The 17,783-nt window shown below is 45.6% G+C and overlaps 1 protein-coding gene and 1 long non-coding RNA gene across 5 annotated transcripts; both read right to left on the minus strand.

The window, feature by feature from the left end:
• Nucleotides 1–557: 557 nt before the first annotated feature.
• LOC123046705 (F-box/LRR-repeat protein At3g26922) lies at nt 558–4,335 on the minus strand. Of its 4 annotated transcripts, XR_006422551.1 has the most exons (7): nt 3,301–4,335; nt 2,950–3,105; nt 2,664–2,865; nt 1,839–1,878; nt 1,598–1,633; nt 1,496–1,527; nt 558–817 (listed from the first exon to the last, which is right to left on the minus strand). XR_006422551.1 is itself a non-coding variant. In XM_044470121.1 (6 exons), the coding sequence occupies exons 1-4, from the start codon at nt 4,201–4,203 to the stop codon at nt 1,847–1,849; spliced, it is 1,293 nt and encodes a 430-aa protein (XP_044326056.1). In that variant the 5' UTR covers nt 4,204–4,335; the 3' UTR covers nt 558–817; nt 1,598–1,633; nt 1,839–1,846. The 4 variants fall into 4 exon arrangements, 2 of the variants coding, with proteins under 2 accessions (XP_044326056.1, XP_044326055.1); XR_006422550.1 differs by having other exon boundaries at nt 1,496–1,633; XM_044470121.1 differs by lacking the exon at nt 1,496–1,527.
• A 2,387-nt stretch (nt 4,336–6,722) lies between these two features.
• Nucleotides 6,723–12,731, minus strand: LOC123046706 (uncharacterized). Its single transcript, XR_006422552.1, has 5 exons — nt 11,445–12,731; nt 11,096–11,251; nt 10,810–11,011; nt 8,046–8,085; nt 6,723–6,995 (listed from the first exon to the last, which is right to left on the minus strand). It is a non-coding gene; the product is annotated as an uncharacterized lncRNA (long non-coding RNA).
• Between the last annotated feature and the right edge of the window lie 5,052 nt (nt 12,732–17,783).

The raw sequence follows: 17,783 nt of genomic DNA on the forward strand, positions 1-17,783 counted from the left end.
CCTTAGTTCATCATACCACCCACATAGCTAAGGAGAAGTAGAGCCAGCTTGCCTTCTTCCTCCTCTAGCCCGAACAGCTCAAGGAGCAACCTTGTAGCCCGCTGTTGATCATAGTGATGCGGAGACCCCGCAGAGCAGGATTAGGGGTGTTATCTCCACGGAGAGCCCCGAACCTGGGTAAGACCCGGCATCGTTTGAGGTCTCGCCTACTCCCGCTTCTAGAGCCCGGCGAAGTTCTATTGACCCCCTACATGATTAGCCACCCCATTGGCATACGTGGAGGAAATACCACGACACTGTCTACGGCATGTTCACCTTTCTACTTCGGATGAGGTATGAAGGTCCTGTTTGTCTTGGAAAAATGAGAGAACACACACAAAGAAAAACTAGAGTACAGATGGGCATACACACACCCAAAAAAATTATCTGAAAACTACAAAATGAAAAGTTTGTTATGTGCATGACTTCTGAATTTTTAGTGATGAGCTTTTGCCTTTTCGGAGACGTGTTATTAATTCTGCTTGAAATGCATCCATTTTATCACATGCTAGATCAGAGACTTGGAATAACCCTCAATTAAGTTCATGAGCCACAAGAAATTGTTTAGCAGAGGTACAACACTGCTATGATCAATTTACTTCTAGTATGTAGTACAAAAGGGATAGGGCTTTGGGACGATGGTGAGCAGCAACAAGGGCCTCGTGAACGATGATGAGCAGCTCGTTGAATGCAGTGGAGTCCGTCTCCTCCGGTGGAGCTGGCCGCCTTGAGAACGTGGCTAACTTCTTGCTGTTGGCCAGCACGACATCATTTGTACCTAGACAAGCATATATATTGAGATCAACAGAAGACAGATATCTCTAATTAACAATCCAACAGTTATATAAGGAATGTGCTGAAGTGCATTTAAATAAGAGAAACAAGAGTTTGAGATTAAGTTCTCAGTACATTCCTCTTATCCAGCTCTGACAACTCAAATCTGTCTTTCACCTATTCAAAACCACTATGAACTTTGACTGCCGCTGAAAATTAATTTGTTCTTTGGACTGTTTTGAGGAATGGAGAGTTAACTAAGAATAATAAGCTCAAAACGGATGGAAAGGTAGCAATGCCTGTGAATTTTGTGGTGCATGCCGCAGAATCTGTCGATCACCTGTTGCTGATGTGTCGACTTTCCTAGCTACATTTATTTGGTCAAATTTGTGGTTGTGCTTCTGGAATGGGAATTATACCTTCTGGACAACTTAATCTGTCGATCAGCTGTTTGGTAGTTTGTTGAGTTCATTCCAACAAAATAGTAAAAGGTTGGCCACAGGAATGCGGCATATTTTCAGCGCATAAGACCACCTGACCCTTCCATTGGTATTATTCACAATGTGTAAGTGGATTGACTATTGGTATAAACTATTGAACGAAAATAATGATGCCACATTGCAGCATAAAAATGCAAAAAATGAGGGCACTTAGGTTATGGTTGAGTCTTGTAGTGATGTACCTCAATTATTTTCCCTATTTTCATCATTGGATCTAGGAATAACGACAAAGTGTTCATCAACTGGTTTACATCCAAACTTTAACCAGCAAGCATTTTTTTTACCTTTCCTTCATTTATATATGTATACAAATTTTGTCCCTGTATGAAGCAGAATGAGTGAACATCTATATTGCCAGTATTCCAATAGAGTTGCATTGTACTCCTTCCATCCGGAGTAACTTGTCGGGGAAATGGATGTATCTAGACCTATTTTAGTTCTAGATAGATCCATTTTTATCCATTTCCGAGACAAGTAATTCCGGACTGAGGGAGTAGAAGATTGGAATGGTACAGATCTTCATACCTACGGTTTTAGCAGAAACCAGTGCAAACAAAATTGAAACCTGCAAGATAAGAAAATCACAGAATCAATTCAAAGAGAACCTAATACAGACAATGGGAGTTTTCAATGCTTCGTAAGTAATAAGAAAACATGTATAAGAACTAACTCTACTAAAATAAGATGGTAATATTTTGGCTTCTTTCTGGTTATTTGACATGTAACATCGCACATAACAGGGTTCATACACGATGACAGATGGCAACAGTGTGGAGTTAAAAATTCCTAAATCATTGATATGTTATTTGCTGTGAGATGTCCGCTAAAAAGAAGGCACTTGTATCATAAGAAGAGCAAGATAGTCACATGCTAGTCTGTAACGGATCTAGATGATAGTTGGCTCAATCAAAATGGCTGGATAGAGCATTGCATTCACCTATATGGATACTGTCTACCAAGAGTACTGGAACCATTCATTTGCCATATGTCGATAAACTTCAACTGCTATATAATGCCAATACATAATAGACTTGGAAGTTGGAACTGCTTGATGTATAATTGTTACTAACTAATTTGTGCATTACAGAGTAGTTCAATCCAAAATCCGAATTGATAGTATAGGTTTTCGAATAATAATGCCAGTTACAAACATTCAGTACATTGTTGTCTATCATTTTCTCTTCATCAAATATGGGTTGTCCGAACGCTTGTCAACATACGCCCAAATTTCTAACAACTATATTCTACTAATTAGTTTGATTCGACATATGCCCAATAGCTCTATAATGCATAAACACATTAACAACTGGAAATATAAGTAGCATGAAGAGCGCCAGCAGTTTAACTCACATCCAGATCCAGGAATTTTGCAAGTCTGTTGGACACTAATTTGCTCAAGGTGTATGCCATACATAGTCAGAATCTTCAGAATTTTGTGAACCCTGCTATCGACATTTGCACATTTGATTTCAACAATCTCAAGACAGTTGGATGCAACTGACTGTCCCAATGGTTTGTATATTCCTTCTGCTCCAGTTACATATGAAGGTTTCTAACACATGCACAAAACTCAATCAGGTAAATCATGGATGGTCATTTTAAATGATACACAGCTATCCAGCTTAAAAATCTATACCTCAGGAAGTTGAATGGTAAGCTTCTCCAAAATTGGTGCATGTTGGAGAAAACAAATTAGTGCATTGTGGTCAGCAGCCAGACACCAATCATTGAGTAGCAAAGTCTTTAACTTGGTAAATGTAGGGCACCACTTCAAATCCCTGTTCAAAACAGTCTAGGGAAAGTGCAAAAGAGCCCGATCAAATTAGGAACCGTTTGACCTTTGAAATACAAAATTCAATTAGCTGATGTGTGAAGTAAGTCATATGTGAAGCAATTACGATCTGTGATGATGGATATAGTTTCTACATGAGAAATGATGAATCATACGTATATTGTAAGATAATAAGAGAAGCGGCTGCAAGCATACCGGATCATGATAAGCTGTCAACTCCAAGTCTGTGGCTTCTGACAAACCTTTGAGAACGATGCAGTTGTTGCAGTCATAATGAGGCCCATGTATAGGATCCCCATAATAATAATAACAACCATAACAGATATCACTGTCATCAGCATCACAACCATCAAACCGTCCCTCAGAGCATTGATCAGCACAATCCCCGTTAAGAAAAATATCAGCTCTTGCTAACTGCGGCAAGCTTCCAAGCAATGGAGCCCTTCCTTCGCCCCACTGGATGAACTCGAGCGAAACAAGATTTGGTAGAGAAATAAGAATGCGGTAATTGCGAGAAGTATAGCAGCGGGTAACGCGCAGATGTTTCAAGGATGGAGACACCAGCTGTCTGACAAAAACATCGCAATAATCCATACTCAGTTGCACCAATGCCGGACAGCCTGAAAAATCAACGACGCTGTCGCTGACACTGACTCCAGCAAGCTCTAATCTAGTGAGGTGCTGGGAGAAGAGATGCTTATCAGATAATCGTGTCCAGGTTTCCAGCTCCTCGACGATACAAAGGCCCAGCGCCCGGACACGAGGCAGAGCCTTCCAGAGCCAGATGCTGGCACGCCGCTTGTTTGCGGGCCACAGCATGAATCCGTCGTGATCGAAGTCGAAATCGCAGGAATCCAGAGGCGGGCCGTCGCCCCCGCACCTGAGGTGGAGCAAGTGGTCCACGAATTGGGCGAACCTGTCGGCGCTGCCCCACCCCTTGGCTCCGGTGAAGCAGAGGGTGGGCACGGACCTCCAGACGCCGCGCCAGCGCCGGGCGAGCAAGCACGTCCGCACCACCTCATGAGCCGGCAGGAGGCGGAGCACCTGGTGGAGGATGTCCTCCGGGAGGGCGCTTATGCGGTCCTCCCCGCTCGCCATGGTCGAAGCTTCCCGCCCCGGAGCGGCGTTCCGTCGAACAGGTGTTGTGCGCCGCCGCCCGGGGAACACGGAGGAAGACGGCTACGAGGAAGGGGGAGGGCAAGAGGGGAAAGAAGAGTTCAGTTCATTTGATCATTTTCTTAGGGCAACTCCAAAGCATAGACCCAAACAAACATATTATTTTTTTCCCTTTTTTTTTGCCCGTTTGGATTGATCACACTAACAACAACATTTATTTTTTCCACACAAATGCCTCCAATGAAGTCGATGTATTTTAGCTTTCTTGATTTTTTTTCAAGTTACCACAAAAAAGTTATACGTATATGTGTGTGTGTATCGCGCTATTCGTCACCCTGGGTGAGGAATAGTTATCCTTCACCCCCTCTATTTTACCATCAATGCACCATTATTTTTCATTCCGTAAGTTTTGTCTTATTTCAGACGTAAAAAGACACCGTAAGAAAATATATAATCGCCGTAAAAAATATTTTATATTATGTAAAATTACAAACATAAAAACATAGTGTAAAATCTAATAAACTCTAAATTTTCTTGTTTTATGACCCATATTTTTATTTTCTTATACCAAATTTTACATAGTGAATCAATAGCAATGTAACTATTTGAATTCCAAATGTAATTTAATTATGAAATGATCGTAAGATTACCTCGGAGAATAACTTGTTCTGCATCATGGGTGATGAATAGTATCATTATAGTGTTACTATTCATCACTCAGGGTGCAGAATAAGTTATTTTTCACCCGAGGTAATCTTACGATCGCTTCCCAAATAAATTACGTTTACAATATAAATAGTTACATGCATATTGATTCAATATGTAAAATTTGGTATAAAAGAACAAAAATATAGGTTATAAGACCAGAAAACTCACCTTTTATGTATGTTTTACACTATGTTTTTACATTCGTAATTTTAGTAACGTAAAATATTTCTTACGGTGACTACATACTTTCTTACGTTCTCTTTTTATGTATGAAATAAGATAAAATTTATGAAACGTAAAAATATGGTGCATTGATGTCAAAATAGAGAGAGGATGAAGAATAACTATTCCTCACCCAGGGTAACGAATAATGCGACCATATATATACATTAAACTTATACTAAAAAGGACATAAATAATAACTTAAACTAAAAAAACATAAATAGAATGTCGCCGCAGGTCTCCTGGCCGGCATAGATCATCGGCGGTGAGGTCGATGAAGGGTGGAGGCTGCCACAGGAACGACAACGAGACAAGTGGCGTCGACGGTGCAGCGGGCGGCACTTGCTACGGCTCCGACTGCTGTTGCGGTGATCACGGCTCCACGCCCACACCCAGCTGGCCGGGGCTGACACCAACTCAGTTGTGCATGGCACCGTAATCGTCCACGGCCACGATTGTCCCACCAACGCCTCAAAATGACATGGGCGGCTCCTCTCCTCCTCCTTGGCCTCCACCTCCCACTCCCCCAGCTCAGGAGCGGCGACATCGCCTGCGGCCGATAAGGCTAGCTGCATCACCATGCCCTCCCATTGGGCGAGCTGTTCGAGTTCGGATAGCTTGATGGCCTTCTTAAGGTCCTCGTCCTCCTCATCGGCGATCTGGCCTCATTAGACACAGTAGCTAGGGGCGGTGGACTGGGAGCACGCGCACGCACACGTGGAGGGCTGGGAGCATGCGCATGAGGAGCATGGACAGCGAAGTACGACAGGTGCCGCACATTGTGCTCGTCCCGGAACCAATTGTCCCAAAACAGCGATGAGACGGCGTACGCGGGTCGCTGCAGAGACCCTCGGGGAGCTAATCTCGACGGCGGTGTATCTCCAACAGGCATGCGCGGCACGAGAACAGAACGAGAGGCGCGAGGAGGAGGGGCTCAGGCGGGAGGAGGAGGAGGGCATGGGATCGATATCGCAGTCTTTTACCGGTGAGGGGTGGGCGGTATCGATACATAACTGGCTTGGGTCTGTTTACGGTATGGAGTTACCAAACGCGGGGACTATTCTCCCTTTACGGTGTTCACAGGTGACGGGCAAAAAACTCAGAAACAAACACCTCCTCTGAACTCAGATTCTTCGGAGGACTACACAGCAGCGGGAATGGACCCATTTTTTCTGGGGCAGCAGACTGGGAGAGGTTTACTCATACTTTGAAGAATGGTTATAGATAAGAAAGAGAGTACAATGGGATGTCGAGTTTTCACTGGCTGCGGCATGTTCACCTTTCTACACTTCAGATGAGGAATGAAGGTCCCGTTTGTCTTGGAAAAATGAGGAAACACACACAAAGAATAAATAGAGTACAGATGGGCATACACACACCCAGAAAAAATATATTTGAAAACTACAGAAGGAAAAGTTGGTGTTATGTGCATAACTTCTGAATTTTTAGTGCTGAGCTTTTGCCTTTTTGGAGTCGTGTTATTATTTCTGCTTGAACGGACAGTCTGTGACTGAACCTATTGTTGAGATTGATGCATCCATTTTATCACATACTAGATCAGAGACTTGGAATAACTCTCAACTAGATTTTAATAACGATAACTCTCAACTAAGTTCATCAGCCACGGGAAATTGTTTGGCAGAGATACAACACTGCTATGATCTAGTAATATGGAGTACAAAAGGAATAGGCTTTGGGACGATGGTGAGCAGCAACAAGGGTCTCGTGAACGATGATGAGCAGCTCGTTGAATGCAGTGGAGTGGCTCTCCTCCGGTGGAGCTGGCCGCCTTGAGAACGTAGCGAACTTCTTGCCATAGGCCGATACGACGACGTCATTTGTGCCTAGACGCACATATACTGAGATCATCAGAAGACAGATATCTCTAATTAACAACCCTACAGTTATAAAGGAATGTGCTGACATGCATTTAAATAAGAAACACAAAAGTTTGAGATTAATATTAGGATCTAAAGGGTGAGTTTTCAGTACATTCCTCTTATCCAGCTCTGAGAACTCAAATTTTCCTTTCACTTGTTCAAAACCATGAATGAGTTTTGACTGCCGCTGAAAATTAATTTGTTCTTTGGACTGTTTTGAGGAATGCAGAGTTAACTAAGGATAATAAGCTCAAAACGGATGGAAAGGTAGCAATGCCTGTGAATTTTGTGGTGCATGCCGCAGAATCTGTCGATCACCTGTTGTTGATGTGTCGACTTTCCTAGCTACATCTATTTGGTCAAATTTGTGGTTGCGCTTCTAGAATGGGAATTATACCTTCTGGACAACTGAATCTGTTGATCAGCTGTTTGGTGGTTTGTTGAGTTGGTTCCAAGAAAATCAGAAAAGGTTGGCCACAGGAGTGCGGCATATTTTCAGTGCATAAGACCACCTGACCCTTCCATTGCTATTATTCACAATGTGTAACTGGATCGACTATTGGTATAAACTATTGAACGAAAATAATGATGCCACATTGCAGCATAAATGCAAAAAATGAGGGCACTTAGGTTATGGTTGAGGAGAGTCTTGTAGTGATGTACCTCAATTATTTTCCCTATTTTCATCATTGGGTCTAAGAATAACGACAAATTGTTCATCAACTGGTTTACATCCAAACTTTAACCAGCAAGCATTTTTTTTTACCTTTCCTTCATTTATATATGTATACAAATTTTGTCCATGTATGAAGCAGAATGAGTGAACATCTACGCTAGATATTGCCAGTATTCCAATTGAGTTGCATTGTACTCCTTCCATCCGGAGTAACTTGTCGGAGAAATGGATGTATCTAGACCTATTTTAGTTTTAGATCCATCCATTTTTATCCATTTCCGAGACAAGTAATTCCGGACGGAGGGAGTAGAAGATTGGAATGGTATAGATCCTCATACCTACAGTTTTAGCAGAAACCAGTGCAAACAAAATTGAAACCTGCAAGATAAGAAAAATCACAGAATCAATTCAAAGAGAACCTAATACAGGCAATGGGAGTTTTCAATGCTTTGTACTCCCTCCGTCCCAAAATTCTTGTCTTAGATTTGTCTAGATAGGGATGTATCTAAAACGTAACTAGATACATCCGTATCTAGACAAATTTAAGACAAGAATTTTGGGACGAAGGGAGTAAGTAATAAGGAAACATGTAGAACTAACTCTACTAAAATAAGATGGTAATATTTTGGCTTCTTTCTGGTTATTTGACATGTAACATCGCACATAACAGGGTTCATACACGATTACAGATGGCAACAGTATGCAGTTAAACATTTCCTAAATCATTGATATGTTATTTGCTGTGAGATGTCCGCTAAAAAGAAGGGACTTGTATCATAAGAAGAGCAAGATAGTCACATGCCAGTCTGTAACGGATCTAGATGATAGTTGGCTCAACCAAAATGGCTGGATAGAGCATTGCATTCACCTATATGGATACTGTCTACCAAGAGTACTGGAACCATTCATTTGCCATATGTCGATAAACTTCAACTGCTATATAATGCCAATACATAATAGACTTGGAAGTTGGAACTGCTTGATGTATAATTGTTAGTATAGGTTTGATAGTATAGGTTTGTTATGGCGCTGCTAGACGGAGGGCGCGAGAGGGCCGGCCGGGGGCCTTTTTGCCCACGGCCAGGCAAGGGGAAAGGGATTTCCTTCTTAATTCTTGCTTGATTAGATTGATACATCTCCTCTCTTTATATAGAGAGGTTTACTTGACTCCCAAGCAAGGCTTACTTGACCTCTAAGTAAGCGACCCTTATCTCTAATTAACCCTAAGACTAACGGGCCCATTAGGCCCATTACGTACTCTAACACTACACCCCACCTGAACATGCAGCTTGTCCTCGAGCTGCAGCCTAACCAACTTATAACCATGACTCGACACAACACAAACCTAACACCTAAAAACAAGCCTTTTACATCTCGGCTTGTTTTATTATTCTGAACCTGAAATGGACTGGGATGCTTTATTTTTGGACCCCTTAACAAAAAGTGGACATCATCCGCACGTCGGACGTGCACGTGTACAGCCACCTGGATCCCATGGACACCACCTGGACAAAAGGACTGCATGTGTATGACCACCTGGAAGTGGTCGCAAGAGTGACCAGCAGAGGCGCCCTCGCGGCGGCCGGTGGCGGAAGGCAGTGGTGCTACGCGGTGCGCTGCTGTCGATGACACCATGCCTTCTCCCTGCCGGACGGCTGTTGGCCTGCACCGCACAGGGAAGAGTGGAGAGCTTGCGATGGAGAATGACGAGGAGGGGTGCGCCCCCCCAACCGCCGATGTCGCAGACTTTGAGGTTGCTGCCCGCGGGGAAAACAGCATGCCCGCCGCCCATGGGGGAAACCGCATGCCCAAGATCCCCAGCGCAACGGACGAGATCGAGGTCCTTTGCACAGCGAAGGGCAACTTGGAGGAGCGGCAGCTGCAGACCACGCATCTCCCGCACACGCCGACGCGCTAGGAGGCCGCGCGCAGCAGCCTGCAGCCTCACCGCCGCCGACACGTGGCGGGTAGCGATCCAACACGGAAGCGGTGACGGCGACGGCAGGGACTTGATCTGCTGGATGTGGATGCCCTGGGATGGCGATGGCGCTGATGGGAACGAGGTCGTCGCACTCCCGTCGTAGGGCATCCCATACTGCGCTGACCGGCGGTGGCTGCTGCAGCTGCAGCGGCTACTGCGGTGCTGCGCCGGGCAACGGCAGCGGCTGCTGCGGCGGAGCGCCAGGCGCGGCGGAGGCCGCCAGGAGCGGCGGCTGCCACTGCAGCCAGGGCTGGGCGGTGGTGGCGATGGATGGCAGTTGCAGCGGCTGCTGCAGCGGCCCGACGAGCGCGGCGAAGGTCGCCTGGTGCGGCGGCTGCCATGGCAGCCACAGCGGTGCGGGGGCGGCGATGGGCGGCGCAGCCGGGGGCGGCCCGTAGGACCCGGCCAAGAATAGGTGGATCTCCTGGACCGCCTGGGTTAGGTCCCGCAACACCCCGGACACCTCCTCCCAGGTGAGGACGGCGGGGGCGGGCGCGACGGACGACCCCGGCGCGAGCAGGAGCGGGGCAACGGTCGTGGTGGTCGGCGGAGGCGACAAGGTGACCGGCAGCGGAAGAGACGGGCTTGGCGGCGATGAAGACATGATCGAACCAAAGCTAGCTGATACCAAATTGTTATGGCGCTGCTAGACGGAGGGCGCGAGAGGGCCGGCCGGGGGCCTTTTTGCCCACGGCCAGGCAAGGGGGAAGGGATTTCCTTCTTAATTCTTGCTTGATTAGATTGATACATCTCCTCTCTTTATATAGAGAGGTTTACTTGACTCCCAAGCAAGGCTTACTTGACCTCTAAGTAAGCGACCCTTATCTCTAATTAACCCTAAGACTAACGGCCCATTAGGCCCATTACATACTCTAACAAGGTTTCCGGATAATAAAGCCAGTTACAAACATTCAGTACATTGTTGTCTATCATTTTCTCTTCATCAAATATGGGTTGTCCAAACGCTTGTCAACAACTCAACATACGCCCAAATTTCTAACAACTATATTCTACTAATTAGTTTGAGATTTTTCGACATATGCCCAATAGCTCTATAATGCATAAACACATTAACAACTGGAAATATAAGTAGCATGAAGAGTGCCAACAGTTTAACTCACATCCAGATCGAGGAATTTTGCAAGTCTGTTAGACACTAATTTGCTCAAGGTGTATGCCATACGTAGTCAAAATCTTCAGAATTTCGTGAACCCTGTTATCGACATTTGCACATTTGATTTCAACAATCTCAAGACAGTTGGATGCAACTGAATGTCCCAATGGTTTGTATATTCCTTCTGCTCCAGTTACATATGAAGGTTTCTAACACATGCACAAAAATCAATCAGGTAAATCATGGATGGTCATTTTAAATGATACACAACTATCCAGCTTAAAAATCTATACCTCAGGAAGTTGAATGGTAAGCTTCTCCAAAATTGGTGCGTGTTGGAGAAAACAAATTAGTGCATTGTGGTCAGCAGCCAAACACCAATCATTGAGTAGCAAAGTCTTTAACTTGGTAAATGTAGGGCACTACTTCAAATCCCTGTTCAAAACAGTCTAGGGAAAGTGCAAAAGAGCCCGATCAAATTAGGAACCTTTTGACCTTTGAAATACAAAATTCAATTAGCTGATGTGTGAAGTAAGTCATATGTGAAGCAATTACGATCTGTGATGATGGATATGGTTTCTGCATGAGAAGTGATGAAACATATATTGTAAAATAAGAAGAGAGAAGCGGCTGCAAGCATACCAGATCATGATAAGCTGTCAACTCCAAGTCTGTGGCTTCTGACAAACCTTTGAGAACGACGCAGTTGTTGCGGTCATAATGAGGCCCATATACAGGATCCCCATAATAATAATAACAACCATAACAGGTATCACTGTCATCAGCATCACAACCATCAAACCGACCCTCAGAGCATTGATCAGCACAATCCCCGTTAAGAAAAATATCAGCTCTTGCTAACTGCGGCAAGTTTCCAAGCAATGGAGCCCTTCCTTCGCCCCACTGGATGAACTCGAGCGAAACAAGATTTGGTAGAGAAATAAGAATGCGGTAATCGCGAGAAGTATAGCAGCGGGTAACGCGCAGATGTTTCAAGGATGGAGACACCAGCTGTCTCACAAAAACATCGCAATAATCCATACTCAGTTGCTGACACTGACTCCAGCAAGCTCTAATCTAGTGAGGTGCTGGGAGAAGAGATGCTTATCAGATAGTCGTGTCCAGGTTTCCAGCTCGTCGAAGATACAAAGGCCCAGCGCCCGGACACGAGGCAGAGCCTTCGAGAGCCAGATGCTGGCACGCCGCTTGTTTGCGAGCAACAGCATGGATCCGTCGTAATCGAAGTCGAAATGGCAGGAATCCAGAGGCGGGCCGTCGCCCCCGCACCTGAGGTGGAGCAAGTGGTCCACGAACTGGGCGAACCTGTCGGCGCTGCCCCACCCCTTGGCCCCGGTGAAGCAGAGGGTGGGCGCGGACCTCCAGACGCCGCGCCAGCGCCGGGCGAGCAAGCACGTCCGCACCACCTCATGAGCCGGCAGGAGGCGGAGCACCTGGTGGAGGATGTCCTCCGGGAGGGCGCTGATGTGGTCCTCCCCGCTCGCATGGTCGAAACTTCCCGCCCCGGAGCGGCGTTCAGTCGAACAGGTGTTGTGCGCCGCCGCCAGGGGAGCACGGAGGAGCTACGAGGAAGGGAGAGGCCAAGAGGGAAAAAAAAAAGAGTTCAGTTCATTTCCTTGGGCAAATTCTCAACGCGGGTCTCTCGGATGCAAAGCTGGCCAAACCGGCCGGGCCAACCAGGCCGGGCCGCGAGCACGCCGGCACGGCCCGCCATGGGCCAGACACGGCACGGGCTAAACGGGCCGTGCCTGGCGCACGGCACGCCTCGGCCATGCCCGTTTTTTCTGAAATATATAAATATATATGTCCTATATAAATACCTAATATGTTCAACATTTTGGTATTGCTTGCATATTTTTATAATGCTTGGATCTAAGTAGTTGTACTGTCGTAGTGTAGTCTTTGTATTTTTTTATCTTTTTATAATTCTGGAGCACGATTTTGTATTTTTTACTTCTTTGAGATGCAACTGTTTAATGATGTAAGCGGTAATAAAAATCTAGATTCATCCCAAATAATACTCCATAGAATTTTTTAAATTTTCAACATTTTTTGGGAGTGAAGGCGAAAACGTGTTGGCGTGCCTAAGCGTGTCGCGGGCCGACCCATTTACCTCAGGTGTCGTGCTTGGGCTGCTGCCTGCAGCACGTGGGCTGGGCGGCCCAGCCCAACTATAAACCGTGCCCTGGCGGGCCGTGTCATGCCAGACACATTTATGGCGGGTCGGCCCGTGTCGTGCCAGGCATGTTTATGGCGGGTCGGGCTGACCCGTTTGGCCAGCTTTGCTCGGATGTGTGTGTGAACTGTCGATCAAGCTTCGGTCATCAAACACAAAAGTTGCTAAATGGGTTGGTCCTGGCGTACTGGCCCGATAGCCCGCGTGCCCGGCCTATGGAGGGACTCTCTTCTTATCCACCTTGTACATCTCTTTGAAAGATAGCTTCTCTAGGATATAAGGTCTTGCATAGCAGGGGATGGACTAGTCAAATTATAAAAAAAACATAAATTACATGTTAAAGCAAAAAAGTCTTAAGTCATGCTTAATTAAGAAGAAATACTTGTCGCTAAAGTTACATATCATAAAATATTTGAAGACCTTCTTAAGCGTGAGGGAGAAGCATCTATCGTTTTCCAAGTGAGACATGTCGCACATAACCTTGTTGTCGGTATAGTCATTGCACTCGGGGATCCTATCATCGTCATCCATTTGTTGGGTTCATAATTGAAAGATTAAAAATCGACGACAAATACGAGAAACTCAACACACAAATCACTATTCAGCACAGGTTAACTTTTGTTTTGTTAAGTCTTCCTTGAAAATCTCTCGTCTTTGATGGTGTATATGATGGACGCTCCCTCTCTGATATTTCGCCCGTCCGTGATGGTCGCTCATCCCTTCTTTCCCGAGTGCATTACAAAAAGGTCTAGCACATGGGGAAGAAGGAGAAGCGATCCCCATGATATTATACTGGTACATCAAGGTGCTATACACATGATTTTTAGCCCTTGTCCGCGACGACAGTGGAAACCATCGCCAAGTGAGTGTGGGCGATAGGGGGGTCCTTCCCACACGACCCAGAAACCATCGAGGATAGGCCCTCCTGGCACACAGGATGGGGCAAAATGAGCTCGTGTGCGATCGGGTGAGGCATCGAAACCCAATCGTTTCCATTCGTATGAACATCCCACACGGTGAAACCCAGAATAACATTTTCGTTCGTATGTATATCACACACAGTCAATCCAAGGAATATGTTTCCGTTCTTATGTACATCTCATATAGTCAATCCAGGGAAAACGCTTCCGTTCATATGTACATCCCACACAGCCAATCTAGGGAAAACGTTTCCATTCGTATGTACATCCCACACAGTTAATACAGGGAAAACGTTTCCGTTCGTATGTACATCCCACACAGGCTCGTGCGTGATAGGTGTAACTATCACACAGGCTCTGCCTTGGTTAACCGTTTGCTTTTATCAACTACATCATACACGATTTGATGAAAACACTGTGTGGCATTGAGCTATCCATCACAAGCGCTTTTACTGCTAGAACCGTTTGCAAAGTTTCATGACCCATTTAGCAGGTTTATTAGTTTACAATTAATAATTCCAGTATTACGCAAATTCACATTTCATATCGAAAAACTGTTTGCCAGTTTCATATCAGGCACATAGATATATTTTAACGTCGCAGTACGATAGCTACCTGAAAACAGCACAATACAGCATATAACTAGTTCAACTTCATAAGAACAATATTAGAACAATATATTCATTTCCCTAATCGAGATCATCCAGCCTCGTCTTATCCACCTCTGCTTTTAGTTCAGTAAGAACCTGTTTTGCACTGGCCAACTGGGAAAGTGCCTCCTCCTTCGCCAACACCATCTTAGCAAAGTTTGATTTAAAAAATCTGAGCTCATTCTCCACCTTCCTCTCTTTATCCCACATCTTCAAATATTCTTCAGCGTTGACAACACTTTCTCTAAGCCTACCTCTGTTCTCTTCCTCATACATGCTCCAAAGCTTTGCTAGGCACATCTTCAAAGACTGTGGCCGCTCTTGATCAACCCACTCCAAGTAAGAACACTTCCGTTCATCCTATAATATTTAAAACTAGATCGGTAACAATTATAGGGAAAATGAGTTTATAGCAACATAGAAAATCACCAATACTTATTTTGAAAAATTGAAGAAACAGGTTAATTATGACATATCTTCTCAAAAAGATCAATATGCAAATGAATTAATTGCTACTGAAACAACAACCAAATTCTGAAACATCAGAAGCTATAATTAACTACAACAATGCTACAATTTCTTACTCATGTACTATAAAAAATAAATTGAACATTTTAAGAGGAAGGTAAATATAACTACAACAACATAGCGACAGTGTTTGGATGACTGATGTCTACTATGCAACCTTCTCTTTGTAGACTGTGACGCCCCCGATTCAGTCGTACACTAATCATACACGCAAACGTGTTCGATCAAGATCAGGGACTCACGGGAAGATATCACAACACAACTCTAAACACAAAGGAAAGACATACACACTTCATATTACAAGCTAGGGGTCTCGAGGGCTCGAATACGAAAGCTCGATACACAAGCGAGTCAGCGGAAGCAACAATATCAGAGTACAGACATAAGTTAGACAAATTTTGCCTTAAGAAGGCTAGCACAAACATCAACGATCGAAGAGGCAAGGCCTCCTGCCTGGGACCTCCTAACTACTCCTGGTCGTCGACGGTCTCCACGTAGTAGTATCCATCGGCGGGGGCATCTGGCTCCAAGGATCCACCATCTGGTTGGATCAAATCGGAAAGAAGAAAGAAGGGGAAAAAAGGGGTAGCAAAGCAACCGTGAGTACTCATCCAAAGTACTCGCAAGCATCAGATCTATACTAAGTATGCACTGCTATCAAATGGAAGGTTTGTACCTGTGGACTGAACTGCGGAAAGCCAGAATAGAGGGAAGGCCTAGCCTATCGAAGACTAGCATCTTCAAGCAGCTCCAAGCATCTTGCAGCAAGTAGAAGAGTAAAGAATAGCAGTTTATATTTAACAAGCATGTTGTAACATTAATGCCCAGAGATTGTTCCTCGACTCCCTACGAGAAAGCAATCCCGGAGCCACATATCTCAAGTATCCATTTGTAGTTGTATAAGATCAGGATATAAGTCTGAACGTCCATTACTATGGACACAGTATTCGAATATATGTCTTCCCTGCAGGGGTGCACCACGTTACCCAACATGCTCGATCACTCTAGTCGGACACACTTCTCTGGGTCAATGCCCGGCCTCGGAAGATCAACACGTCGCAGCCCTACCTAGGCTCAGCAGAGAGGTCCCCGTCGGTCTACATCCTAAGCACTCCGGGGTCTTGGGCCCATCGCCCGCAACACTCCGGGTCGTTGTGCAACGAGCCGGGACGAGCACCACCTCATACTGGATGGCACTGGCCCGACATGCCCACGATGCTGAACTGGACATCTGACAAAGCTTCGGCTAATACTACGACGTCGAGGCCCATAACTATTCTCGCGTGGTGGTTAGTGCGTAAAGGCCAGAGGCCAACTCAGAACAAATACCCAAACCTATTAGTGCATTGGGGGCTCGCGGAGACGAGCAGAGACTCGTGATAATGTGACCCCGTCGCCCCATCTCATGGACTTACGGCAAGGGCCTAGACTGCCCGGCCGTGCCATGTAGAAAACTCGCGGGTGCTCAACGGGCCCGCACGACTTTCACATCAACTCGCGAGTACCCCTCAGGGCCGACCCGACTTCAACAATGGTCCCAAGTAGAGTCAAGGTAACCGTGTGTCGAAACATCAAGGGGAAAACCCGAGGAATCACCCATGGAGGATTCCACTCGATGTAATCATCAAGGTGAACATAAGAGGATCCACCCTCGAGGTTCACACTAGATGTGTTGCACGACAGCCGTATCGGGAATGATGAAAGAGGAACCACCCTCATTGACCACGACCGAATAGCTACACTACAGAATTATCATCAGGAGTGCGTTATGAGGGATCACCCTCGGCACTCGATAGTAGCTCTGCAGAGTCGAGCAACTAAAGTTGCATGATGTGATGTGAGGTGTCAGGCTCTGGTCATCGATCACGTTGATCGAGTCGTCGAAGATGAAGCTGGGGCAACAAGGGCAAAGTGGGAGTCACTGATGGATCACTAACCAACCTATACTAAGCAGTTTAGGGTAAGCAGGTAAGGTACAATAGCAGGCACAAAAGCAGGCTATGCATAAGAATAGGAGCAATCAAATACAGTAGCAAAATCTAATGCAAGCATAGAGAATGGAATGAGCGATATCGGGATGATTGATACGTCCATTTTGCATCATGCTTTTATATCACTATTTATTGCATTATGGGCTATTATTACACATTATATCTCAATACTTATGGATATTCTCTCTTATTTTACAAGGTTTACCAGGAAGAGGGGGAATGCCGGCAGCTGGAATTCTGGCTGGAAAAGGAGCAAACGTTGGAAACCTATTCTGCACAACTCCAAAAGTCCTGAAACTCCACGAAACAACCTTTTGGATTTAATAAGAATTTATGGGCAAAAGAAATAGGCCAGGGGGCCCACACCCTGTCCAGGAGACAAGAGGGTGCCCCCCCTTGTAGGGCGCGACCCCCTATCTCCTGGGCCCCCTGGTGGGCCTCCGGCGTCCATCTTCTGCTATATCATCACTTTTACCCTAGAAAAAATCGTGGGCAATCTTACGGGACGAAACTCCGCCGCCACGAGGTGGAACCTTGGCGGAATCAATCTAGGGCTCTGGCGGAGCTGTTTTGCCGGGGACACTTCCCTCCGGGAGGGGGAAATCATCACCAACGTCATCACCAACGATCCTCTCATCGAGAGGGGGTCAATCTCCATCAACATCTTCACCGGCACCATCTCCTCTCAAAACCCTAGT

The sequence above is a fragment of the Triticum aestivum genome, chromosome 2B, assembly GCF_018294505.1.
Source record: "Triticum aestivum cultivar Chinese Spring chromosome 2B, IWGSC CS RefSeq v2.1, whole genome shotgun sequence".
NCBI lineage: Eukaryota > Viridiplantae > Streptophyta > Magnoliopsida > Poales > Poaceae > Triticum > Triticum aestivum.

Coding starts and splice junctions, on each gene's coding strand:
- LOC123046705 (XM_044470120.1), bottom strand. CDS start 4,203: ATGGCGAGCGGGGAGGACCGCATAAGCGCCCTCCCGGAGGACATCCTC. Junction 2,866..2,949: donor TTACCATTCAACTTCCTGAG/GTATAGATTTTT, acceptor TGCATGTGTTAG/AAACCTTCATATGTAACTGG. Junction 1,879..2,663: donor CAAAATTCCTGGATCTGGAT/GTGAGTTAAACT, acceptor CTTATCTTGCAG/GTTTCAATTTTGTTTGCACT.